Below are 27194 nucleotides of genomic sequence, written 5' to 3'. Positions count from 1 at the left end.
GAAAAGGACCTAATCTCCAAAATTAGTGGTCATACATTTCAAAATGTATTTTATTTTTTATTATATTTTATTACACATTATATTTTATTAAAAAGGTCAAAAATATTAAAGCATATGACAAGTAAATGCTTTGTATTGCCATTTATTTATTTGAGCCTATTATTTAGGAGAGATGAGTGTGAAAAATTATATAAAGAAGGAATCTCAAAAGACATCTTGCCCATTTCCCTATACTAACACCTAAACTAGAGGAAAATGATGGGTCCACAATAGTTTGGAAACATTTATAAAATTTTTTACAAGTTTAGTTTATATACCTCTTGATCCTCTCAAAATCAATAAATTTTTCACTGGGCATCTACAATTACTTAGTATATAAATGACCTATACTGAGATGTCTAGTGTAATCTTCTCCACTGACTCATGTATGGTAAGATGCTAGGCATAATATAACTACTTTATGGCTCAAATTACTCAAAAATAACATATGCCCCCAAAATATGTCCCCTTTATTCACATCTAATATTGTAATATTATATTATAATAAATAAGCAAAAATGTCTTAGCTTTTTGGAAAAATAGATCAATGCAAGACTAAAATTACTCCTTTAAACACTTATCCCTTGCTTATATACTGAAAGAACTCTAAACCCATTATGATTTTTTTTTAATTATCAGTTACATCTAAATAAATTGCCAGTTTTCACCATTGACTCTCCCGCACCAAAAATCAATTAATATATTTTGGTGTAAGAATCATGTATCTGTTATTTTATTCATAACTGTCCTTTGCATAATACTCATTAATACTTTGCATGATACTCATTAGATAGGGTCTTGATCAGTAGGACAAAATATCTCACAAAGAGAATCCTCCTACTAGGATAGCTCAGTGGATGCAGTGCAGACTTGCAAGATTATGGTCAACTAAAACTATTTCTCATGAAAGAAGGTGAGAAAAAACCTTTTTAAAAACCTTATGGGAATCCAGGGTGGAGCCAAGATAGAAGAGTAACTATAACTAGAACAGAAGCTCTGTATTACCAAGAGAATCCTCCCCAACCAAGATTAAAATATCGCCACAAAATTAATAAAGGAGTGAAAGAACCAATAAGGACACAAAGTGAAACAACTTGCAAGAAAGGAAAAACCTAAAAGGTGGGCAGACAACATGTGGGGCATTGGGGTGAGAGGAGAGCAGAACCAGCAACAGGCTGTAGCAAAGAGTGAAGAGTAAGCCAAGAGCAAACCACACCCTGCTCCCTACCCCACATCTGTTGTTAAAGGTTACAAACTTAATCCCAAGCTAATATTAATACCCTGAGATCCTCCCTGGGCAAATCGTGGTCCAAGTCAACCCCTTGACATTTCAAACCAGTGGAAAAGTCTGAAGTCCTAGGCCGGGGCAACCTGTGCTGAAAGGGGTTGAATGGTGTAGGCCCAGAGAGAAGCCAAGAATCCCAGTCTGGGCTTAGGATGAGGACATAATTGATAGTTTGGGGTGAGAACACAAGTCACAGGAGAGCCCTCCTGGATCTTTTTGCCCAAAACTAAGGACTGAGCACCATGACAGGGCAATCAAGGGTGTGCGTGACTGGATCAAGAACACAGTGAGACCAAAAACTTGAGCCTAAGTCTGAGGCTAGAATTTGATCCTCCTCTGAATTGATCAAGTTTACAGTGAGAACAAAAGCTTACACCCAAGCCTGAGGAAATTCCTTAAGCTATGGGCATCTCAAGGGTCAATTGAATCAGCAAGGGGAGGGGGCTTTCAGAACTCTCAGACTTCAGACAATCTGTTAAACTACTAAACAACCCAGAAAATAAGCTGAGAATAACATCAAGGAAGAACTGAAGTTTAAGAGAGTACTCTAACTTTCCAGAAAACAGAGCCAACCTATAATTAGATAGGAAAAATAAACAAACAACAAAAAAAGAACCTAACTATAAAGAATGTTTATGGAGATAAAGAGCAAGGTACAGACACAGAAAGGGACATTGAAAGCAAAGGAAATACACCCAAAGCCCAAAAGGAAAATCTGGATTGGACACAGAGTCTGGAAGAACCCCCCCCCAAAAAAAAGACTTCAAAAACCATTTAAGAGATGCAGAGGAAAAGTGGGGAAGAGAAAGGAAAGTGATATAAGAAGAAATGGGCCAAAAGGAGAACCAAAAATTAACAGAGGACAATCAGGTCTTAAATATCAAAATTGACCATCTAGAAGCTAATGATTTCATGAGAAATCAGGAAACAATAAAGCAGAATCAAAGGAATGAAAAAAAAAGAGGAAAACATGAAATATCTTATTTAAAAAACAACTGACCTAGAAAATAGATCTGAGAGACAATTTGACTACCTGAAAGTCATGATCAAGAAAAAAAAACCTAGGACATCATATTATAAGAAATTATCAAAGATAACTGCCCAGCAGAGATTTTCGAATAAGAAAATAAAATTGAAATTAAAAGAATCATAGATCACCTCCAGAAAGAAATACTCAAATGACAACTTCCAGAATTTAATAGCTAAATTCAAGAGTCCCAAACCTAGGAGAAACTACTCCAAGGAGCCAGAAAGAAACCATTCAAATACCATGGAGCTATAATCAGGATCACACAGGACTTCTAAATTAAAGGATCAAAGGCTTGGAATATGATATTCAGGAAGGCAATAGATTTGGGTTTACAACATAGAGTCACCGATCCAGAAAAACTGAATATATTTGGGGGGGGGGGGATGATCATGTAATATGATAGAAGATCTCCCAGCATACCTGAGGAATAATCCAAACCTAAATAAAAAAACTGAAGTCCAAACACAAATTCCAAGAGAAGCCCCAAAAGGTAAATAAGAAAGAAAAATTTTAAGGGACACATTAAGGTCAAAATGTTTATATGTTTACATGGAAAGAGAATTTATATAATTCTCAAAAATTACTCTTAGTAGTTATAGGAATTAAATAGAAAATAGATATTGATTAGTTTGATAAGATAAGGAATTTTGGAAAGGTGTCTCTGAAACTACAGAGTGACTGAGACAAGAGAGAGATTTCTGTTCGTAAGCTTGGAACTTTGAAGAGAAGAGAGCAGGCAGAGTTCAGTTTAACATCTATTTTCTATTTCATTCCTATATAGTAGAGAATATGGAAGGAATATACTCAGGAAGAGGGTAGAGAAGTAAGCTCATTATGATGATATGATGTATATGTAAATGTGATTATATGGAACGATATGTATATATGTTATATGTATGCATATGAATGATATGTAAAAAAGCAATCAAGGAGTAAAAGAGAGGGTTACACTAAGAGAAAAGGGAAGAGAGAGATAGAATGAGGTAAATTATATAACATGAAGAGTCATGAATAAACATTCCAAAGACAGAAAGATAAGGGTGGTGATGGTCAATGCTTAAATGTTACTCTCATTGTAACTAACCCTGAGAGGGAAAAACAAGTATACTCAGTGGGGTATAGAATTCTATCACCCTATAGAGGAATAAACAAGAAAAGGGGGAGGTAATTAAAATAAGCGGAAAGTGGGGAGGGGGGTTGATAAAAAGCAAAATACTTGTGAGGAGGAGAAGACTGAAAGGGAATAGAGCAGGATCTAAAGGGGAAAATATGATGGAGGGCAATACACAATTAGTAATCATAACACTGAATATGAATGGGATGAATTCACCCATAAAATGGAAGTACAAAGCAGAGTGGATTAAAAATAAGAATCTTAATTATGTCGTTTACAAGAAACACATTTGAGTAGGTATGACATATACAGACTCAAGGTAAAAGGTTGGAGCAGAATTTATTATGCATCATCTAAAATGAAAAAAGCAGGAGTATCAAGAATGATACCAGACAAAGCCAAAGTAGAAATTAAAAGAGATAAGGAAGGAAAGTACATTTTGCTAAAGGGTACTATAACAATGAAATAATATAATTAATAAACAAATATACAACAAATGGTATAGCATCTAGATTTCTAAAGGAAAAATTAAAGGAGTTCAAGAAGGAAATAATTATAAAACCATACTAGTGGAGGATCTCAACCTTCCACTTTCAGAACTAGATAAGTTGAACCAAAATACATAAGAAAGGAAGTGAATGAAATGCTAGAAAAATTAGAGTTAATAGATATCTGGGGAAAACTGAACAGAAATATACATTCTTCTCAGAAGTGCATGGTACATATACAAAGATCAATGATGTAGGAGGGCACAGAAATATTGCTAACAAATGCATTAAAGTAGAAATAATAAATGCAACTTTTTCAGATCATAATGTGATAAAAAATATAATTAACAAGAGTCCATGGAAACGCAATTTAAAATTAATTGGAAACTAAATAATCTAATTCTTGAAAATTGGCGGGTCAAAGAAGAAATCATGCACACCATTATGGACTTATTAAAGAGAATGGTAAAGAGCAGACAACATATCAAAACCTATGGGATAGAGGCAAAGCAGTAGTCAGGGTAAAATTTATATCTCTGAATGCCTATCGCAACAAAATCAAAAGGGGGGAGAAAATCAATGAATTGGGCTTGCAACTTAAAAAATCAGAAAAAGATCAAATTAAAATCCCCAGAGAAAAACAAAATTCAAAATCCTAAAAATTAAAGGAGAAGTTAATAAAACTGAAAGTAAAAGAACTATTAAACTAATAGATAAGACTAGGAACTGGTACTTTAAAAAACAAATAAAATAAAGTAGTAATTAATCTAATAAAAAAGAAAGAAGAGAATAAAATTAAAAGTATCAAAGATGAAAAGGATGATCTCACCTTTAACAAAGAGGAAATTAAGGTAATTACTTAGAACTATTTTGCCCAATTATATGGCAATAAATATGACAATTTAGGTAAAATGGATGAATATTTACAAAAATATAAATTGCCTAGGTTAACAAAAGAGGAAATAGAATACCTAAATAATCCCATTTCAGAAAAAAAGAAATTGAACATGTCATCAAGGAACTTCCTAAGAAAAAATACCCAGGGCCAAATGGATTCACAAGTGAATTCTATCAAACATTTAAAGAACAACTAATCCCAACACTATACAAATTATTTGACAAAATAAGCAAAGAAGGAGTCTTGCCAAATTCTTTTTATGACACAAATATTGTATTGATTCCACAGTGAGGCAGACCAAAAACAGAGAAAGAAAACTACAGCTCAATCTCCTTAATGAACATAGATGCAAAAATATTAAATAAAATACTAGTGAAAAGACTATAGCAAATTATCATAAGGATTATTCACTATGATCAGGTAGTATTCATACCAGGAACGCATGGATGGTTTAATATTTGGAAAATCATCCACATAATTGACCATATCAGTAATCAAGCCAACAGAAATCACATGATTATCTCAATAGATGGAGAAAAAGCCTTTGACAAAATACAACACCCATTCCTATTGAAAGCACCAGAAAGTATAGGAATTGATGGGCCATTCCTCAAAATAATAAACAATACATATTTAAAATCATCAGCAAGTATCATCCTCAATGGGGACAAGTTAGAAGTCTTCCCAATAAGATCAGGAGTGAAGCAATGATGCCCATTATCACCTCTATTAATATAATATTTTACTAGAAACACTATCAATAGCAATTAGAGAAGAAAAAGGAATTGAAGGGATTAAGTAGGCAATGAAGAAACTATCACTCTTTGCTGATGATATGATGGTATATTTTTTAAATGCCAGAAAAATCAACTAAAAGGCTAGTGGAAATAATTAACAACTTTGGCAAAGTTGCAGGGTACAAGATTAACCTACATAAATCATCAGCCTTTCTGTGTATTTCCAACAAAATTCAGCAGCAGGAGTTAGAAAGAGAAACTCCTTAAAATCACTCTAGACAATATAACATATTTAGGAATCTATCTGCCAAGACAAACACAGGAATTATATGAACACAATTACAAAATACTTTTCACACAATTAAAACTAGATCTAAATAATTGGGAAAACATTAATTGATCATGGGTAGGATGAGCTAATATAATAAAAATAACAATCCTACCCAAATCAATTTACTCATTCAGTGCCATACCTATCAAGCTACCAAAAAACTCTTTTATAGAATTAGAAAAAAATTAAAACAAAGTTCATCTGGAAGAACAAAAGGTCAAGAATATCAAGAGAAATCATGGGGAAAAAAATGTGAAGTATGGGGGCCTACCAGTTCCAGATCTTAAATTGCACACTATAAAGCAGTGGTCATCAAAACAATATGGTACTGCCCAAGAGACAGAAAGGTGGATCAATGGAATAGACTTGGGGTAAATGCTCTCAGCAAGCTAGTGTTTGATAAACTCAAAGACTCTAGCTTTTGGAATAGGTACTAAGTATTTGACAAAACTGCTCAGGAAATTGGAAGACTATGGGGGAAATGAAGTTTAGAGCAACATCTTACACCCTATTCCAAGATAAATTCAAAATGGGTAAATGACTAAAATATAAAAAGTGAAGTAATAAATAAATTAGATGAACATAGAAGAGTATACCTGTCAGATCTGTGAGAAAGGAAGGAATTTAAGACCAAGCAAGAGATAGAAAACCTTACAAAATGTAAAATGAATGACTTTGATTACATCAAATTAAAAGGGTTTTGTACAAACAAAACAAATACAACCAAAATTAAGGAAAGCAACAAACAGGGGAAATAATTTTATAACAAAACTTTCTAACAGAGGTTTAATTTACCAAATATATAAGAAACTAAGTCAAATTTACAAAAAATCAAGCCATTCCCAAGTCAACAAATGGTCAAGGGACATGAATAGATAGTTTTCACATAAAGAAATCAAAACCATCAATAAGCACATGAAAAAGTGTTCTAAATCACTCCTCTTTAGAAAAATGCAAATTAAAACAACTCTTGAGGAATCACCTCACACCTAGCAGACTGGCCAATATGGCAGCAAGGGAAAGTGATAATTCTGGAGATGTGGCAAAACTGGGACACATATACTGCTGGTGGAGTTGTGAATTGATCCAACCATTCTGAAAGGTAATTTGGAATTATGCACAAAAGGCTTTAAAAGACTGCCAGCCCTTTGATCCAGCCATACTACTGCTGTGTTTGTACCCCAAAGAGATAATAAGGAAAAAGACTTATACAAGAATATTCATAGCTGTGCTCTTTGTGGTGGCAAAACATTGGAAAATGAGGGGATGCCCTTCAATTGTAGAATGGCTAAACAAGCTGTGGTATATGTTGGTGATGGAATACTATTGTGCTCTGGAGAAATTCCATGTGAACTGGAACAACCTTCAGGAATTGATGCAGAGCAAAAGGAGCAGAACCAGGAGAACATTATACACAGAGACTGATACACTGTGGCACAATTGATTGTAATGGACTTCTCTACTACCAGCTATATAAGAGGAAATTATGAGAAAGAACGCTACCCACATCCAGAGAAAGAACTGTGAGAGCAGAACTGCTGAAGAAAAACATGATTGATTCACATGATTTGATGGGGATATGTTTGGGGTTTTGATGTTAAAAGATCACTCTACTACAAATAAGAATAACATGGAAATGTTTTGAACAATGATATAAACCAGTGGAATTGCTTGTTCGCTCTGGGAGGAGGGAGGAAAGAGGGGTGGGAAAAATCCTGAATCATGTAACAATTGGACAATATTCTAAATAAATTTTTAAAAAAGATATCCAGAGGTAGATAAAAGCAGACTGACAGATGATGTGATTAAATGATTCTGTAAAGTAACAAAAAAAAACTGAGGGAAATGAATTTTGAAGTGGCAGAATTCAATAAACAAGGCAGGCCAAAGACCCAAGGAAGGCCAATCCATAATACTGGGGAAACAAAATAAGCAGAGTATTGAAGGTTGAGATTAATCAACAAGCATTTATTAATTGTTTACTGTATTTGCTTGCTAGTCACTAGATGAAGCCCTAGGGCTATGAGGAAAAGGTAAAAAGGGATGCTACTGGAGAGCTATGAGACAAGGAGGAAGGGAGAAAAGGGAGCCCTCCACCAAGAGCATCTATATTTTCAGTCAGACATGAGATGAGGCCCTTAGTGAAGTGAGTGAGGCATACATGAAAGTGTGAGGAAAAGAGAAAGCTTGAAAAGTCATGTGGTAATGGGATAGAGAATTAATTTGGGCAAAAAAAAATTAAATAGCAGTTTACCTAATCAGCATGGTTTCATGATTTCCTCTGGTTCCATTCAGCAGCACACAAAAATGTACTATGGGAATATGACAGGGTGTGATCAGTGAGAGGATCAAGGAATAAGAAACTGGGGATAGAGAATGCAAGTAGAACTGGTTCCCTTAATAGATTGAGAAGAGATAAAAGTATAGCACTGAGGGATAGTGGCAGTTAGAGGTCATGGTGGACAATAAGGAAGACCTGAGTCCAAATCTAACCTCAATTTCTAGCTACGTGATTCTGGACTATTCACTCAATCTCTGCTTGCCTCAGTTTTCTCAATCACAAAATATGGTTAATAATGGGTTATGAGGATCAAAGGAGATCATATTTGCAGAGTTTAGCCCAATTCTTGGCACACCTTTGACATTTAATAAATGATTGTTTCATTCTCAGCAGATATAGAGCCAGATCTGGAGTTGGGAAGACTTCATCTTCCTGAGTTTAAACCTGGACTCAAACAGTTACTAGCTGTGAGACTCTGGGAAAGTCACTTCACTCTCTGTGTCTCAATTTCCTCATCTGTAAAATGAACTGGAGAAGGAATTGGCAAAACACTTTCAGTGTCTTTGCCAAGAAACTCCCAAATGTGGTCATGAAGAGTCAAACATAATTGAAAACAACGACAATATGGTTCACTTCAATTTCCTTCAAATAATTTTCTTTCAAGATCAAGAAAGAATCCAAGAATCTCAGAATTGGAGAGGAAACAAATAAACCTAACAAAAAGACCCTTTGTCCAGCCATCCTGAAAAAGTACTTGGAACTATGTCCATAAAGTTCCCAAATTGTATATCCTTTGATCCAGCTACATCACTACTATAGGTTTATATATATATAGACCCAAAGAAATCAAAGAAAGAGGATAAAAATATGTATGTACACAAGTGTTTGTAGCACATCTTTTCATAGTAGCCCCAAACTGGAAACTAAGAGGTTGTCCTATTAGAGTATAGGTAAGCACATTTTGGCATGTAAAAGTAATGAAATATTTTTTGCCATAAGAAATAATGAAGTGAACAGCTTCAGCAGACATTAGGAAGACCTTTACAAATTGATGAAGGGGACACTGTCTCAAGTTTCACGTTCTCTGCATATCTGCCTGCTGAGAAAGCTCTGGGGATCTATAAGTTTTTAGTTCCTTTAAGGCAATATGATCTAAGGAGAGTTGTTTTAAATAATTTAATAAGTAACAATAAGTTTAATAATCTTACTAATATAAAATTAACTTTAATAATAATTAATAAATTTTAATGCTTTAAATTTTAACAATTCAATAATTTATGGTCTTTAAGTAACCCTAAGTACTTTTATCCGCTCTGGAGCTGTAACCAGGGTTATCCACTCCCTTTTGGCCACAAGCTCTGTTGTACACTAGTGTTGGACATCACCCTAGGACTGGGACCCAGGATCATGACCTGGAACCATGTTCCTGTAACTAGAAACGGCAAAGGAATCCCTGTATTGTCCTTCTGACTGACTCCCTTACCGTCTGTGGCTGAGAGCTCTGGAAGCCTTTGCTGTTGATTCAACCAACCTCCAAGGCCTTCACTGGCTTGCTGAGGAGGGGTCTGCCTTGGCATGCTGGTCTGTACTCTGCTCCCAGCCTGGTGTGATAGATCTTTCATGCTTTTAAGTTATCTTGGACTGAAAAATTGTTTCAACTCATTTTCTTTTGGGTGCTGCCACACTAGAATTAGTTTTGTGGTATATGTTTAAAGTTGTTTAGAGAGGGCATCTGGGTGTCTCAGCGGATTGAGAGTCAGGTCTAGAGACAGAAGGTCCTGGGTTCAAATCTGACCTCAGGTACTTCCTAGCTGTGTGACCCTGGGCAAGTCACTTAACCCCCATTGCCTAGCCTTTACCACTTCTGCCTTGGAACCAATACTTAGTAATGATTCTAAGACAGAAGGTAAGGGTTTAAAAAAAAAAGTTATTTAGAGCATAATTTGGTAAAGATCAGGGAGTCCATAAACCTTCTCCACCATCTTGGTTTTGCCCCTTTCAAGCTTTTCTATACCTTGTCTCCACAAAGATATCTTTTACCCTTTGTCTTTTCCCCCTATATTTTTCAGTTTCCTTTAAAGAGTTCTTTCCCATTAATAAGCCACTTGAGGACAGAATTATCTTTTTTGCTTGTCTTTGTAATCCTAGTCCATAGCACAGTGCTTAAAACATATACTTGTAGACTTCATTGGACTTCTAATCCCACAACAATGTTCCTACTTTTCTCTGGGGTCAAGCTGAACAAATCTAGAACCACTTCTCTTTAACAACCAGTCAAATACTGTAAGACCACTCTCCTGCTCAGCAAGTCTGTTCTTTTCTCGGGTAACCAAATATACAATTATTGTTCTCTTTGATCCTTATATGGTAAATTCTCCTACTGGTCATGCTTTATTCTGGACATTTTACAGCTTATAAATGCCCTTCTATTTGGTGAGGTATTTTTGTAAAGGAAATAGAATTCATATTTAGTTTGAACATGTTCTTGGTAGAGAAGTAAGTGGAATTGGTATAAAAATGAGTATTGATTTGGTATACAGTGAACAGAGCAGTTTAGAAATATATGTACTGAAGTCCTCAAAGATTGGATTGGAAAAATCCATGAAGTCAGAAAATCAGATGGAATAATTGCTAAGCTAGTTGAGAATATAGCCAGTACAGGGAAGAATGAATCACTTCCATCATGTATGGATCATCACCAATGTCATTATATTGTCATTTTAAGAGCAGTGCATCAAAATGAAAGATAAGCTTGGAGCTAGTGAAACCCAGATAAGTTTCCTTGAATTATGCAAATCTCTCAGAGTTATAAACACTAGTTTTTAAACATTGACTGATCCTTAGTCCTCTATATTTATGGATCACCATCAACAAAGGTTCAGAAGAACCAAACAATCTGATTGCCTATCTCTTGTTACATAGAGTACAACCAACTCTATATGGAAATGCAAAGAAGAGATGGATACTTTTTTGAGAATAGAGATAAAGTTGGCATGCAAAATAGACTGCTTGGTCCAAGTATATATGTCCTACCAATGTTAAGAAATAACCTTAGGAAGGTCAAGATGATGTTAGATTACCAAATAATTCTTCTTTTGGAGTATTTGCAAGGTTATCCCTTCTTCATGAGCACTGTGCTTCATTTTCCTGAAGAGAGGGTCTGCCTATCATTTCTGCTTAATAGTAAAACATTTAATTTTCAACTCGAACTGATGAAAAACAGGAGCCCTTTTATCTGGCACTAGTTTAATGTGCATAGATTGCAGAGGACCTAAGTTCTAGAATTCAATCTAGGCCATGACTGGATGTTGAGCTTCTGATAATTGGTGTCATTAAGCATAAAAGGCTTCTACGAATGAGAGTAATTCTTTTTCCCAAAACAGTCTACTTGGGCTCTGCCAAGGAAATCTTTCTGAGGTAGTTGGGATGAGGTCATGACAGGCTAATCTGTATATTAAATTCAAAGATAGTCCTTACTGGTATTTTAGAAATAATAGTGTTCCTACCAAGCAGGTCAGGGGATTGTGGTATGTCAAGAAGGTAGCAGTGGCAAGTCTGCTCATTAATTCCTAGAATATAGTTTTGGAAGTATCTGGCTAACAGTGAGTCATGGACTTTAGGAATGTCATTGAGTAGAGATTCTAGGAATATGAACCCAATAAAGAATCTCCCATGACATCTAGCCAACCTTGGATTCAGGCCTTTTATGGATTGGAGAGACCCATAAGAGTAACAGCATGTGTTTTTTAGGGATCCATTCTGATTTTCTGCTCTGAAGTGCCTGAAAATTCTATCACTTCTTTATTAAAAGCATATTTTTCTAACTTTGAGTAGAGATGGAGCTTGCAAAGAAAAGTAAGGATGGTGTGAATTAATTAGAAAAAATAGCTCAAGAGCTAATAAAATGTCAATCAAGTAGATAATGCCACCACAATTAAAAAAAAAGGTCTAAAAGGTAAAGTTCATAAAATGCAAGAAGGCATGGGAATGAGAACCACATTGTCTGGCTTCAGTTTAGAAAGGCATCTTCTACTCTTTCCTCCCACAGATTCAGATTATGAGTGGCAGAACTATCATCTACTTTGAAGAAGTATGCTTTGAACAAAATGATGGCCTACACAAAAGGCCCACAAAATCAACAATGAAAGGTATGGGATTACCTCTTTCTATCCTGACAGTATTAAGAGTCCAGTAATAATGGTCAAATCATAAATCACCATTTTTAGCAAAAAATATTAATCACTCTGAAGGAAAAGGGAGTGTTAACTGAATGAATCCTTATTTGACCCATAAATTCCTTCAGAATTCTCTGAGTTAACCTTGGGGAAAGAAGAAAAGTGACCAAAGAAAAATGGGGATTTCAGGCACTAAGTGGAGCACATCATAGAGCCAAAAAAACCCAAGCAATTATGTTTCCCCCTAAATCCTTCTTCTTCTAAACTTTCCAGGGGGCAGCTGGGTGGCTCAGTAAATTGAGAGCCAGGCCTAGAGATGAGAGGTCCTAGGTTCAAATCTGGTCTCAGACACTTCCCAGCTGTGTGACCCTGGGCCAGTCACTTGACCCCCATTGCCTAAGCCTTACCACTCTTCTGCTCTGGAGCCAATACACAGTATTGACTCCAAGATGGAAGGTAAGGGTTTAAAAAAATAAAATAAAATAAACTTTCCTATTTCTGTGAAGGATACCACCAATCTCCCAGGTTTTTAACCTTAGTATAATTCTGAACTTTTCAATCTCAAACAATTCAAATATCCAGGCCACTACCAAATCTTGTTTCAACATTAACATCTTTATATGTTTTTCCTCTCCATTCACAGTCACACTAGTTCAGACCCTTATCACTTCTCCCCTAGGCTATGATGACATACCTTTAGTTGAGTCAATCTGCCTCACTTCAATCCATCTTCCACTCATTTGTCAAAGTGATTTTCCTAAAGCAAAGGTCTGACCGTTCCATATTCCCTCACTTCAGTGTTCCACTAGTTCCATATCACATATGAAATACTTTGTCATCGAATGTTCTTTGGAACTTAGCCACTCTCTACCTTTCCAGTCTTCTTACCCTCAATGCATTCTATGATCAAGTCACTCTAGCCTCTTTCATCATTCTAGTCCTTTACCCTAACTGCCCCCCAATGAGAAGAATGCTCTCCCTCCTCACCTTTGAATAGTAGTTTCTCTGTCCTCCTTCAAGGCTCAATTTGAAACCCATTCTCTGTAAAAGGCCTTTTCGAGTACCTCTAGCAGTTAGTGTTATCCCCTCTGAGATTATCTTCAGTCAGCTTCCACTCTTATATATCTCATATGTACCTATTTATTTACATATCTCCCTTCTCCTCTCCATCACCCCTCCATAAAGGCAGAAACTCTTTCTGCCTTTCTTTGTATCCCATTGTTTTGAACAGCACTTGGCAAATACGAAGTGCTCAGTAAAAATTTATTATCTGACTAGTCCAAAAATACAAATGACAATTTGGCAATCGTGATGTTTTTTAAAGATGGTAGCTTCAAGCAAGTGAACTGGTTAGAGCCACTGCTGTAGATGGTGATGACAAAAAAGAAAGATAATTTCTTTGGTTATAAAAATCAAAGAATGATAGATTTAGATCTGCAGGAACCCTAGAGTTCATGAAGTCCAACATTCACATTTTATATATAAGGAAAGTGAAGCCAGAGAAGAAGAGTGACTTTCCTAAAGCCACACAGCTGGCAAATTGCAAAGGTACATTTTTAACACAAGCCCTCTGACTCAAAATCCAGTATTTTTTACTATGCCACAGGGCCTCTTTCTCTGGTGTCTTGGGTCCTGACAGCTAGGGTGAGATGGTAGCATCAAAGGTGAGAGCCTCATGTCATATCTCTACAAGGATCGATATGTACCCATGTGAAGAAAATGCCCATCAGATTTTCAGCCACAACTACAATAACAAGCATTGTACTAAGATGTTTTCTTGCTACCCCAGTCTTATTAGAGAAGCTAAAATTTACAGTCACTAACTTGGAGTGGGTAGGATCTGGATAGTTCTGGGACCCGAGGAAACAAAGTTGTGAATTCCTTATTTGTGAATTCCAGGGACATGGTATCAAAGCAAGCAATTGCATTTCTATAGAGAGAAATCACTGTGTTTAAGGTTCAAGAGCTTTCTAAACTCTTAACTTTCACATTGTGGTGAGAGTTTTGCATTGGTCATATCAAGTGTTCTCAGTTTTTAAAGGGTCCATTTTTGCATCCTTATATTATTTTTTAGTTTTGTAGTTGTGGTCACAGCCAAAGAATTCATCATTAACTAGCCTGCCTCCTGGTGAAATGCTTCTTATTTTGCCAAGTACTTGCAAAATACCTGGTACTGGGAAAACAAGTTGGTACTTGGAAAACAGACGATTATTGTTGAGGGTACACTCAAAGCACTACCAGCCAGAGTTCTTGCATAGCCACCTCCATGCCATGCTAAGGCTATGATAACTGCAGGATTCTGAGGGTATAAGCAGGCTACAAAATATAATTGATGAGGAACTTCAAGAAAAATAGTATGTGATGTCATAAAGGAATCCTGTGCTAGAAAAAGATCAAAAGTACTAGAGGAGAGGTGGACCCCTACAGTGCTTCACTGGTATCCCTAAGATGTCAGAGAAGAGCTACTCAGGATAGGCAGGTATAGAAAGGTTCTGGTCTATAATGGAGGAGGAAATTTTAGGGAAAGGAGAAGGGAAAAGAATAAGTGTTTATTAAACAAATACTGAGTCAGATAAGTAAAGCTTTGAAAAATCCTCTCCTTTTCTATGTCTCTCTCTCTCTTTCTCTCTCTCTCTCTCTATCTCTCTCACTCTCTCCTCTCTTTTCTCCTCCTCTTTTTCTCTCTCTACAGATATACACACATATACACACAGACATGTATACACATACATATAATTTCAGATACACAGACACATATATGTATATACACACATACACAAACATACACATAAATATTTTTCCTTCTCAATCAATTTATCAACAAGTATCTATTAACTACATGCCAGGCACTGTGCTAAGAACTGGAGATAAAAATTAAAGATTTTTGTCTAAGAAATAAAAAAGAATGACAATGTTCAACTTTTAATTTTTTTGAAGACATTATATTTTATTTCAGTGCTCATATCTGAGAAAACACTACTGGGAAATACAGAGATTGTTAGTAGCCTATTCATAAGGCATCAAGTTTGTATCTGAAATTATTATTACTTTCTGAAACTTAAATGGCCATCCAAAGACATTTTATATATTTGCTTATTTTGGGTACCATGTTTTAATGATCATGCTGTTCTTATTAACCAATTATTCAAAAATAGAAATATTTAAAGTTGTAATTTATTCCAACTCCTTTCTGATACTATTTCTAATAGTGACAGGAAATGTAAACAAACTGCATTTACAAATAATACATTCAGATAAGATCCTATTTAATTGTCAATAAAGTACATTTCTCATTCATTGAAGGAGAAATATTCCTGAGTTTTTGAAGTGACAATTTTTTAAAATCCTCAGGTTTCCCATTAAATTAACCATTTAACTTCTTTAAAGAATAATGCTGATGCAACAAAAAGAACAAAATATTTATTTTAACTATAAAAACACATTCCAAAATGTGTCACTATTTTTTAAAGCACTGGTTTATATTTCTCATTCAACACTTTGGAGAGTAACAATCTGGTGGTGGCCACATATATTACAGATACTAACAGAAAAAAGTTCATAGTAAAAGATTAATTGCATTAATTAATCATTAATTCAGGGTATTAATTTAATTAATAATCTAGGTTAATATTACATGGTGGTCAAGATCTTGTCTAATGACCACAAATGCCCTAAATTGTTTAAAAAAATTTTTAGTATAGATCATGATTTTAATTTAGGAATGAAAACCCCTTCCATACAAAGCAAATCAATTCAAGCTCTGATTAAGAACACTCTGTGATGTACCAGGCACTGGGCTAGATGATAACGAAGATAAAGAAAAGAAAATTTCTTTCCCTCAAGTAATTTGTAGTCCATTAAGGTAGGAGTCCTTAACCTTTATGTATGTGTCATGGTCCATTTTCACAGTCTGGTGAAGCCTATGAGCCCCTTCTCAGAATATTTTTAAAACACAAAATACATGTTTTCTATATATATGGTATTTCTTCTCCAAAAGAAATGAGTTTAAACTCCTTTAGAACAGTGTTTGTGTGAAAATATTTTTGTTTTAGTATTCCCAGTACCTAGCATAGTATTTACCACACAATAAGTCCATAAGAAAAGTTTGTTGAATTAAATACAACTGGGAAACCAGAGTGTCTCAGGGGATGGGAACAAGTTAGGATAAAAAGGAAGACTGAGCCAGGTACTCTGCTTGGAAAAAGAAGGTAGAATGGCCAACCAGGGTCTGATAAATTACTGCCACTAAGAACTGGCTTGGGAAAAATACTGGGAGGGAATAAAGTGTAAAGGAAATGGTTGTGGAGTTACGGTGGAAGGGGTAGGTCTGGCAGTAACATTAGGAGCAAAGCATAGGCCTCCTTCTCCTTGTGCCTGTTGGGGTCATGAAACAAAGCAGGGACAGTGATGAGAAACGGTGGCTAGGGAGGGATGCAATGTCTTCTGGGCCAATCGACTTTCTAGTATTATAATATCAATGGGTTATAAGGGGAAAGATCGAATCCAATGGTCAGTTAATTAAGAAAAGAACTGGGTTCAGGAATACAGGATAGGAGGGAAAGGAGGCAGAAAGGGAAGGACCAGGGTAAATGAGGATGGGAAGGAGGGAGTGGAGAGTGGCAGGTGGGGAAGGGAATTTTTATTCAGTCATTGGCATCCAAAGAGAAACAGGAGAATTGTTTTAGCTTTAGAGCAGTAACTCATACCGTGCTCCGTGTAAGGACAGACACCACCACTGACCCAGAGGAACTCCTCATATAAGAGGTTCTTAAGCACAAGTTTGAGATTCGGGTTCAGTCCAGGGAGATTCCGACTAAAAAAAGGAAGGCAGTTCTGGTGCTTTTTCTTACATTCTCTGGTTCTTTTTACTTCCACCCTAGGGTTACAGGGAAAACTACTCAAAAAACAGGCTTGATTTGTGTTTGGGGTATCTCCGAAAGGTGGTAGAAAGGCACTCTGTACGTTGTGGATTAGAGGATAGCCCTTACCATGTCTATTCAAAAGAAATGTTCAAAAGGAAAAAGACTCAAAAGCATGGATTGGCAAAGACTTAAAGGTGATTAAAAAAAAACAACCTATAATTCCTACTATGCTGCAGGGAATGAGATATTTAAAACCTTAAACCATGAAACACTGAGTGAGATGTTTACATTGATATTTCACCTTGGCCTTGGCTCTGCACCATGTGACCAAATCCATGTGATGGGGAAGTCAGGAAGGGGCTCCTGCTGCTAGAGATCGCCTCCTCGGAAAGGGAGAGGCATTGCACTCGCTGCAGGGAGCATCTCCTTCAGAGCAATGACACTGAGGGACTGAGGAGCTGCCATCATAAAAGGTCCCTGAGATCATTCTGAGATACATGTTCCAGGGGCAATAAGGAAAAAATGGAGAGTAGAAGCTATTTCTTTTAAAGTTTTACTTTGTGGGCTGCTTTTCTTGGCTTAGAAGTAAAGCCTTGTGGATGCCACTTTCCTTACTTTCCAGGCAAAGGAACAAGACACTTTTGGGTCATCTTTAAAGGACCAAATCCTTCAGCATGGCCCTGGCCTACCAGAAGTGGCCAAGGGTCCCAAAGACTATGAGGGACTTGGTGGATCACTCACATTACATAATTAATGTAATTTAGTTACTAATATTTTTAAATGAATAAAATGAGCTTCAGCCCCCAGATATGATTCTGATTTCATTTTTACTCCCTGGGTGGGAGATACACAGGAAAGCTGACTAAGAGGCCTGGTAGAAAAGGATTTCAAATTAGGACAGAGAAGTGGTAGGTCAGAAGGTAGAGGAAGGAGACGAATCACTTCCTTTTGTCCTAAAGTACATGTGGTAGCCAAAATATCCTGTTATAATTTAAAGTTGATTAATAAATTGGCACAAGTGGTTCACAAAACTTCTTTCCTGCAAATCACCTTGAGGGGGGTTTCTTGGAGGTTTTCTTTGGGTCACCCCCAGAAGATGTGCTGTATAGGGAACAGGGGTGAGGGATGGAGAGAATGGTGAGTGCTGTTTCATATTAGTTTGTTTTGGGTCATATTTTCCTCAGGGATGTTGAGCATTATGGAACTTAATAGTCTTAGAGAATAACCTCATAAAATGAGAGATTATTTATCTAGGGTCACACAGTTAGTATATACAACAGAAATGAATTGAACCCAAAGTCTTCTTGACTCAAAGGTCAATCCTCCATTTACTCTACCTATAAATAACTGTAAAATATTCAAATTAGTAATAATTTTGAAAGATTTTCATTTTTTGATGATAAGAAATCAAAAGGAATTAACACATCCTTCCAGGGTTCCCATTTTATTGAAACTTCCATTAAAGGGGAAAATATGGTTCCCAAGTAAACTCTGGATGATATTCATAACCAAGGTATAAATAGTCTGCCTCAAAATGTCTTAGAAGCCCAAATTTTCAAACAAATTCTTGGCAGAAATCTCTCTCCTTTTATATATTTTTTTCTTTTTCTTCTCATTTTTGAAATTTTAAATCTCTAAAACTCTGGTCTATATACATGGATATCCTTACTTGATCAAATGATTCAACCAAAAATTTGTGATTTTCAAATCATACCAAAAAGTCATGCAGGTGTTTTCTTTCTACCCATTCAAAATAATAAAAATCTTTTAAAACAAAGCTATTAGAAGTAATTCTTAGTATCTTCGCTTTTGAATTATAATTTGTCTTTATGTGAATATTATGTCACTATAGCATACAATGAATTAAATTTTTTATAAAAGTTGATGTCAAAATGTGTAAATAAATGACAAGATTTATAGTTCAATATTACTTTTATTAACTAATAATGCTATTTAAAACCACAAATCTTAGATACTATTTATTGGTGGCATTTTACATGTACTATAAATAATAAATAATTTAAAGTTTTACTAAGGAAAATTTATTTTGAAAGGATCATATATAATGATAGGAGATCATAGAGCTTTATAGTTTACAAAGCACTTTCCTCATAATAATCTTATTGGAGTAGATAGAACAAATGTTATTATCCCATAATAAAGATAAGAAAACTAAGATTTAGAGAGATGAAATGACTTGCCAGTCGTCAGATAGCTAGGGACTGAGACTCAAGCCTGAAATTTTCACTTCATCTCAAAACCCAAATACACTATACCACTCTATGCTTTCAGTAGAAAATTGGTATTATGAATCTTCAAAGAAAGATTTCCTATGATAGAATTAAAACATGAATATGAGTGATACTATCTGAACTAAACTAAAAGATCCAGTGTCTGTGATGTTTCCCTTCTTTATCCTAAGCTAAGAACTTAATAAGAATTGAACAAACTTCTAATGATGGGAGAAAATTTCAGTTATCATTTCATGAGTAGTTTTTCCCATGAAAAAACCTATAATAAAAATCACAAACTCATAATGTGAAAATTCTGTGTGATGCATAATACTTGTTCTTTTTATTGAGCTAAGCTAAAAAACAGATGACAAAGCAAAAATTCAGATGTTAGAAAAATGTAATGTCCCCACATATCACTTCTGAATAGGGAAGTCAAGTCAAAGTGTGTACATATATTTCTTAATAAAAGTCTTGTGCTATGCATCTAGATTTCAGCTGATATATAATGGGATTCTGAGGAGGATTTAATATTTTTCTCAGTTTGAAAATCCAAAGGTGGCTCATGATGTTAAATAAAAATCAGACATGAAAGATGTCATATTGATAGATCAAAAAGGCAACAATGAGATGAGATTGTTTTTTGGCAACATAAAGAAATATCTATTTCTTGAAGGTCTATGAATCTTTCCATGTTAAGTAGACATCTCTGGGTTACAAAAAACTACTTTCCCAATTAAATAGGGTAGAATTACAAATAAAACTCATCTATAACACTCTTTCTTTCCCTATTAAAAATGAATTTCAGTAGTTCTTGTTATTGAGGGCCACTGAATTTCAGAGTTGAAAGTTCAAGACCTCAGAGATAGTATGGTCTATCCTATACACAAAAAATGTAATCTAATTAATGTTAAAGTAGATATAATATAGTTACAAAAATAAATCCATTAAAAATATATGTAACATATCAAATAGCATTTTATTTTCATCTATATAAATAGATATATTTGATTCTGGTCATATTTACATATATATTTCATTCTGGATTTTATAGAAAGAGACTCATGTGCATGTTTGTATATTTGCATGTATATATATCAATATATATACATATACACATGTTTGTACCCATATACACATCTCAGGTACAAATTATTTTAGAATATTGATTGTGATTCTAGATGGAACCCTATCTCTCGATTTACAAAAATAATCAAGAGCAGACCATAAAGCTTAGACAGTTTCAAAGTGTTTTAAAAATAACATCCTTAACTCTTAGAACACTATGCTGACAAGAAAACACCAATATATAGGTATTTTAAAAGGAAGATATCTGCAATGTAAAAAATGAAATAGTAATAAAATATTTATTTCAGCAATACTAAAGTGCACTTTTAATTTTCCAGAAATCAATTTTTTTTCTCTAAAACAATCAAGGAAACAATATGAAAATAAAGTAAACAATATTTTGACTAGCATTTTAATTATTAAAAACTCAGGAAAGGTAGAATTATTACTACGATAACAGATATATTTAGATATCTGTTGACATTAGAAATGGTAAAGCAAAGTATAATATAGGGGCTAAATTTTATTTATAATGTAGGAGCTAAGTTAAATTATATTTAAATTATATATTTTAAATATATGTTAATAGTGATTTCTAGAAAAGGTACTGTTTTTAAAACACTTTAAAAAATGAGAGCCTAATACATTATTATATTTCCTTGATTTTAATAATGAATTAATGCATTAGGAGCACATATAAGATGAAATTGGGAACAAAAAAATTAGGTCAGATATTAAAATAGATTCCTTAAATGAAATTTGAAGAGTAAAACACAGGGCTCCCTTTCTGCACTAAAAATCTGTAGATTTTACTGTTAGTAACATTTATTAGGCATTTTTCATGAATTACCTTATATCGTGAGTTGTTATTTCACATCTCCCATTGCCCCAAACAGATTGCAAACTCCACAAGGGCAGTAAATTCAACATATATTTAATTAGAGATTTATTATGTTACATTGAATATATGATTAGATATATAAGTAGTTATATTACAGCATTTATTTAGAATGCCTAGCTCATTCATGAGATCTCACTCAGGATTTTTTAATGTCTACAAAAATATTTTAAGAGACAATGGAAATTTAAATTGATTCTAAAAGAAACTGATGTGATGGTTAAGAGATACAAAATCATAGTCAAATAAAACTTCTCTGCTTTGGTCTTAAAACTATTTTTCAAAGGTTAATCACTTATTCCACCATGTAGACCAAAGAAAAAGAAAAGCAACTTAGTGTTTAAAAGTAGAATTCAGACTTCTCTTTACCTTATCTTCCAAATGCTGTTTCACAAGATGGTATTTTCGCTTGAGTTTTGAGTTTTCATCCTCTTTTTGAGCTAACTCTTCTGCCAGCTTTTCACATTGAACTTTCATTTTCTCAACCTGCCAACGATGAATTTTAACTGCATTCTTATCTTCCAAGCTTTCTGTCTGATGAAAGAAGAAGGGTAAAATAAAGACCACTGTCAACAGGTAAATTGTTTTAAAATAATGCAAGACAATTTTAAAGTATATACAGAAACCATATAAAATAAGTACTACACCAATGAGCAAAAAAGCTAAGGCCTTTAAGTTATTTCTTAACACAAACACACCCATACAGAATAAAAAATAACATGGTGTGGTGGAAAGCATGCTAAAGTCAGAAGACCTGGGATTTAATTCTCATCTTTGACATTTACTAGCTTTGAAACTTTAGGCACAATCTTTTTGATACTCCCCTAAAAAAATAAGTTTACAAATTAAAGATCTCTAATTAGCAAAAAAAAAAAAAAGACCACAACACTTCATTATCATATTTATATACCATATTCTTAATTCTTATAAGTCCTCTAAGAAGTACAGGTACAATATAATGCCATCTCTTTACTTCAGTTATATCAATTATTTTGTTGAAGATCAGGATCAGCACTCCTCCCACCAATTTAGACTATAAGCCCTCTGTTTCAAAAGCCAAATTTTGCAAGGTGCTAGGGACCACAAATCTATTATGTGGCAGCCAGACCTGTGATAAAAGCATCAACTTTTCCCAATTTATGTAGGCTAGAAGTAGATGGCTGACATACAGTTCCAGGTCAATACCCAAACCTTTCCAGCATGGTAGAACCTGCCTTTCTTTTTCTGCCAAAGACTTCAAAAATCCAGATATAATGGCCATGATAAGGCAACAGCATTTTAGTAAAGGCAAGAGACAAATAATGACTGGGTCCTGATTTTCAATTAAATTTAAGTGGTTGAAGAGCATTTCCTAAGGCTTAAAAAAAAAATCAAAGAAATGAGAATGGCAGTACTAATTTGGACAGAAAAAATATTTTCAGTTTGCTAAAACAGAGAAAATTAAGTTAATCACAATTTTTTTTTAAACCCTTACCTTCCATCTTGGAGTCAATGCTGTGTATTGGCTCCAAGGCAGAAGAGTGGTAAGGGCTAGGCAATGGGGGTGAAGTGACCTGCCCAGGGTCACACAGCTGGGAAGTGTCTGAGGCCAGATTTGAACCTAGGACCTCCCATCTCTAGGCCTGTCTCTCAATCCACTGAGCTACCCAGTTGCCCCTGTTAATCACAATTTTAAAGACTAAACATATGTTCTTCATCTCTTTTCCATTTTTTTCATAAATAAAAAATAATGATGGACGAAGATAAATAGTTACTTTTCAGAAGAAACCATCATCAAATGAATGTTAAGAAATATGAAGGAAAAAAAGAGTTGTAAATTCTCACTCTGGTTCAATTTTAGTTTTGTGACTGATTCAATTAGATATTCTGGACTAGATGTACCATGTCCTCAAGTTCCAGTCTTTCCACTTCAAAAACCCTTGTGAAGATCATGACAGGAATACCAACTACTTTCAAGTTACAATGATTTCCATATGGATAATTTCTCACTTATATGAAATTCCAAAATATTTTACTATCCTTTCATTCCACATGAATCCGCAGAATTTCAAGAAGGGAGATAACAAGTAATTATTAAATAATCAAGTAGATTACAAAATCAAGGTCAAACTCTCTGGGTTCCAACTATGAATTTTAAATGATAGTTCTTAATTTCATAAGGTTTTTGTCTCAGAGAACTAGCTTGGATGATTTTATGTTTATTTTAGCATATTTATATTATAGTGAATTTTTCATATTGAACATAATATGTAACAGAGCTCACTCAAATACAAGCTTGAGTTCAGAATTAAGAAAACTTTTCAGAGTTCCTAACTCCTCATAAATATCTATACTGGTGGCTCAATTTTTGAGTCTGATGATTTTTTTCCAAACTCATTCAATTCCTCATTTATAAGATAGCTTCCTCTTGAATCATCACATTGTGGAATATGCTGAGGTGTTTCTCTAGACTTTTGTATGCATTTAAACTTGAATTGCACATACAATACATTGCCTTTCAAAAAAAAAACCCTGTTTCGTAAAAGGAGGAAAGGAGCAATTAAAAATAACTTATGAAAATTTATCATCATAATGAGATTCATGCTTTGAAATGGCTCTCCAATATGTCAATAATAATATTGTTGTTGTCCTTTACAAATATTTCTATCACTGCGATGACAGTCCCACAACAAAGCATTTACCCAGCAACATTTTGAAAGACAAAACTCAAAATGAGATGGTTCTGGTTATTTCTTCCTCAAAGCTTATAAGCTATTTTCTTATGGTTATTACTACACTAATAAAGAATACAGAGATAGAGACTATGGACATGACAAATCTTGGACATTTGTCATTTAAGAAGACATAAATGTTGAATGAGGACACATTTTAGTTTCCAACTCTTACTGACACCTACATTTCCTAAATTCCTGAAACAGCTAAATATCATTTTTAGGGTTTTCTATATTCTGCATAAGATATTCCTGGTAAGGTACTATAGTTTCTTTTTTAACTCTAGCTGAAAAGACAGGAATAAGTCCTCTTTACTGTTAATTTTATCTTTTTTTTCTTTAGTGCTTAGAATAGAAAATGAATGATCTCTAAAAGTTTATACTTTATTAACTTCATGACCTGCTAGAAAAAAAAAATCCTATTAGAATCATCATGCCAATTTTGCACAAGTACCTTCAGGGACCTAACATGGCTCTCAATTTCACACTGTTCTTGTTTAAATTGCAGCTTTATCTCTTGAATAGTGCGTTCGTGCTTCGCTGTCAAGTTCTTCAGTTCTGTCCGGACATCTTCCAGCTCTCTCTGGTGAACATCTCTTTCTAGTTTTAATTGCCTGATTACTGTACTCATTTCCTCCTTGCTAGATCCTTCCATTTTCTTGAGATCAGAAAGTTTCTTAAGGGCCTCCTTCTTGGCCCGTTCTTCTTCAGCCACTTTGTTAACAAGTTCTTCTCGAGCTGCACTGAGGTTTTTGATGGTCTCTTCGAATTTAGAGAGTTTTTCCTTTTCTTTTTCACGGGCCATTTTTATATCAGCAACTTCCTCCTCTAGATAATCTTTTGCGGTGGTTATCTGGCCATGTAACCTAATGTGCCTTTGTAATTCATTTTCTAGCTGATGTACAGAGTCTTTAAGGGTCCTAATTTCCTGCTCCAGGTCCTTTTGCCGACACTTAGAGTCATTAAGTTTCCTTTCCTTAGAATGAAGCTCCTCTTCTTGATCAGCACGCTTGGTTATGACATCATTCAGCTCCTGTCGAAGATTTTCATTCCGACATGATGCTAAGTGAAGCTGAACCTTCAAGTCATCTTTTTCTTTCAGCATCTATCATATGAAAACAATGAAAAAAATCAGAAATTTTGTTTTCAAAAACTTTTAATATACTCTGATTTCTAACTGCTTTATAATATAGTTTGGGATCTAGTACAGCTAAGTCATCTTCCTTTATATTTTTTTATTAATTCCCTTTATTTTCTAGGTCTTTTGTTCTTCCAAATGAATTTTGTTATTCTTTCTACTTCTATGAAATAATTTTTAGGTAGCCTGATTGATATAGCACTGATAAGTAAATTAATCTAGTTAGATTTGTCACTTTTATTATATTGGCTAAACCTACATATAAGCAATTAATGCTTTCCTGACTATTTAGATCTAACTCTGTATAAAATGTGTTTCATAGCTGTGACCATATAGTTTCTGGGTTTGTTTTGGCAGGTAGACTCCCAAATATTTTAGATTGTATATCATTATTCTAAATGGAATTTCTTTTCAATCTCTTGTTGTTGGGCTTTATTGGTAGTATAGAGAAATATTGATAGATTTATATGGGCTTATTTTATATCTTGCAACTTTGCCAAAGTTAACTGTTTTAATTAGTTTTTTTGGGTGATCCTCTAGGATTCTATAAATATATCATCATATCATTTGCAAATATTGATATTGCCTATTCTAATTCCTTCAATTTCTTTTTCTCTTATTGCTATAGTTATCAATTCTAGTACAATATTCAATAGTAGTGGTGATAATGGCTTGCTAATGGTTTTAGTTAGACACTATCATTTTGAGGAATGTTCCATTTATTCCAACATTCTCCAATGTTTTTAATATGGAATGGGTATTGTATTTTGCCAAAATATTTTCCAACAACACTGAGTAGGAAGATTTGTTATGGAAAAAAATATTTTTTAAAGCCTAATCATTATAGAGGGTGGTGGAATTAAATAATTTATAAACTATAAAGAACCTCTGACACCTTAGAGTATAATCCATATGTGACAAAGAATTCCCTGTAGATATGTTGTCATCCAGCAGCTATTTGAAGACCTCCAAGGAGACAGGACCAAACTTTCCAAAGTTCTTTTCAGTTACTGGGAAACTGTGCCTTACAGTAAGCTAAAAGCTGCCTTCTACAGATGTCTCTAGTTTTTTTTTTTCTTTTTCTTTGGCACCAAAGATAGTAAATTTAATCCTTCTTCAACATGATAGTGCTTCAAAAAACTGAAAGAAAAGGAAGCAGACTTCCTATTAAGTCTTCTTTTCCAGGTTAACCATTTTCAGTTCATCCGCCAAATCCTCAACCTACCCTGTTTCTGTTAAGGGTATCAGTATCCTCCCATTACTACAATCTTGAAACCTAGGTGTTATCCTCACCTCCTTGTCCTCTCTCATCCTACATATCCAATCTATTGTCGAAGCCTACAGATTTCACCTTGGTAACATCTTGAATACACTTTTTCTCCTCTGATATTGCCACCCCTCTGCCCCATGTGATGCAGGCTCTCACCTCCTCAAGCCAGGACTATTACAGTATTCAGGTACTCTACCAATTCAAATTCTATGTTAATGTAATTGCTAACTTAAATTTAATGGAGGAATGCCCACAAAAACATAAAATACACAAATTAATAAAACAAGTATTAGATAATAGGGAAAAACCTAGTCCTACAAAGAGAAACTGAACAAAACATAAATGAATTCTCAAAGAAAAAAAGTCTGGGAAAGATAAATTTAAAGTTGAATAGTAAATCACACACTAGAAGAAGAAATAATTTCCTTGTAATATAAACTATAAAAAACAGTTAATACTCAATTTTTGCAGGGATAACTTTCCTAGGACAGAGCACATATGTAAAAAATGCAAATGCGGATATATTTAACCTATGGGAAATAGGGGAGTTTGGTTCCCACAATCACAAAACACTAAAATATTTTGCTAGAAATTCCTTAAAATATACTTTTCTACATACAATTCTTTATAAGTAAAAT

General features: G+C 34.4%; 1 protein-coding gene across 13 annotated transcripts in view; it reads right to left on the bottom strand.

Moving 5' to 3' along the window:
* The window catches only part of CEP128 (centrosomal protein 128), a 566439-nt gene that overhangs the window by 356521 nt on the left and 182724 nt on the right, over window positions 1-27194 (bottom strand). For all 13 annotated transcript variants that reach the window (XR_008914955.1, XR_008914954.1, XM_056810609.1 and 10 more), the window contains 2 exons: window positions 24603-25253; window positions 21807-21971 (listed from right to left, as the gene is read on the bottom strand). Coding sequence is in view for 11 of the 13 variants with exons in the window: in XM_056810609.1 (XP_056666587.1) it covers window positions 21807-21971; window positions 24603-25253 (816 nt within the window). In the remaining 2 variants the exon portion in view is untranslated. The remainder of the gene's footprint in view (window positions 1-21806; window positions 21972-24602; window positions 25254-27194) is intronic.

This window comes from Monodelphis domestica, chromosome 1 (genome assembly GCF_027887165.1).
Source record: "Monodelphis domestica isolate mMonDom1 chromosome 1, mMonDom1.pri, whole genome shotgun sequence".
Classification (NCBI taxonomy): domain Eukaryota; kingdom Metazoa; phylum Chordata; class Mammalia; order Didelphimorphia; family Didelphidae; genus Monodelphis; species Monodelphis domestica.
The sequence above is the reverse complement of the archived record's forward strand: the minus strand, read 5'-3'. Positions and strand labels throughout refer to the sequence as shown.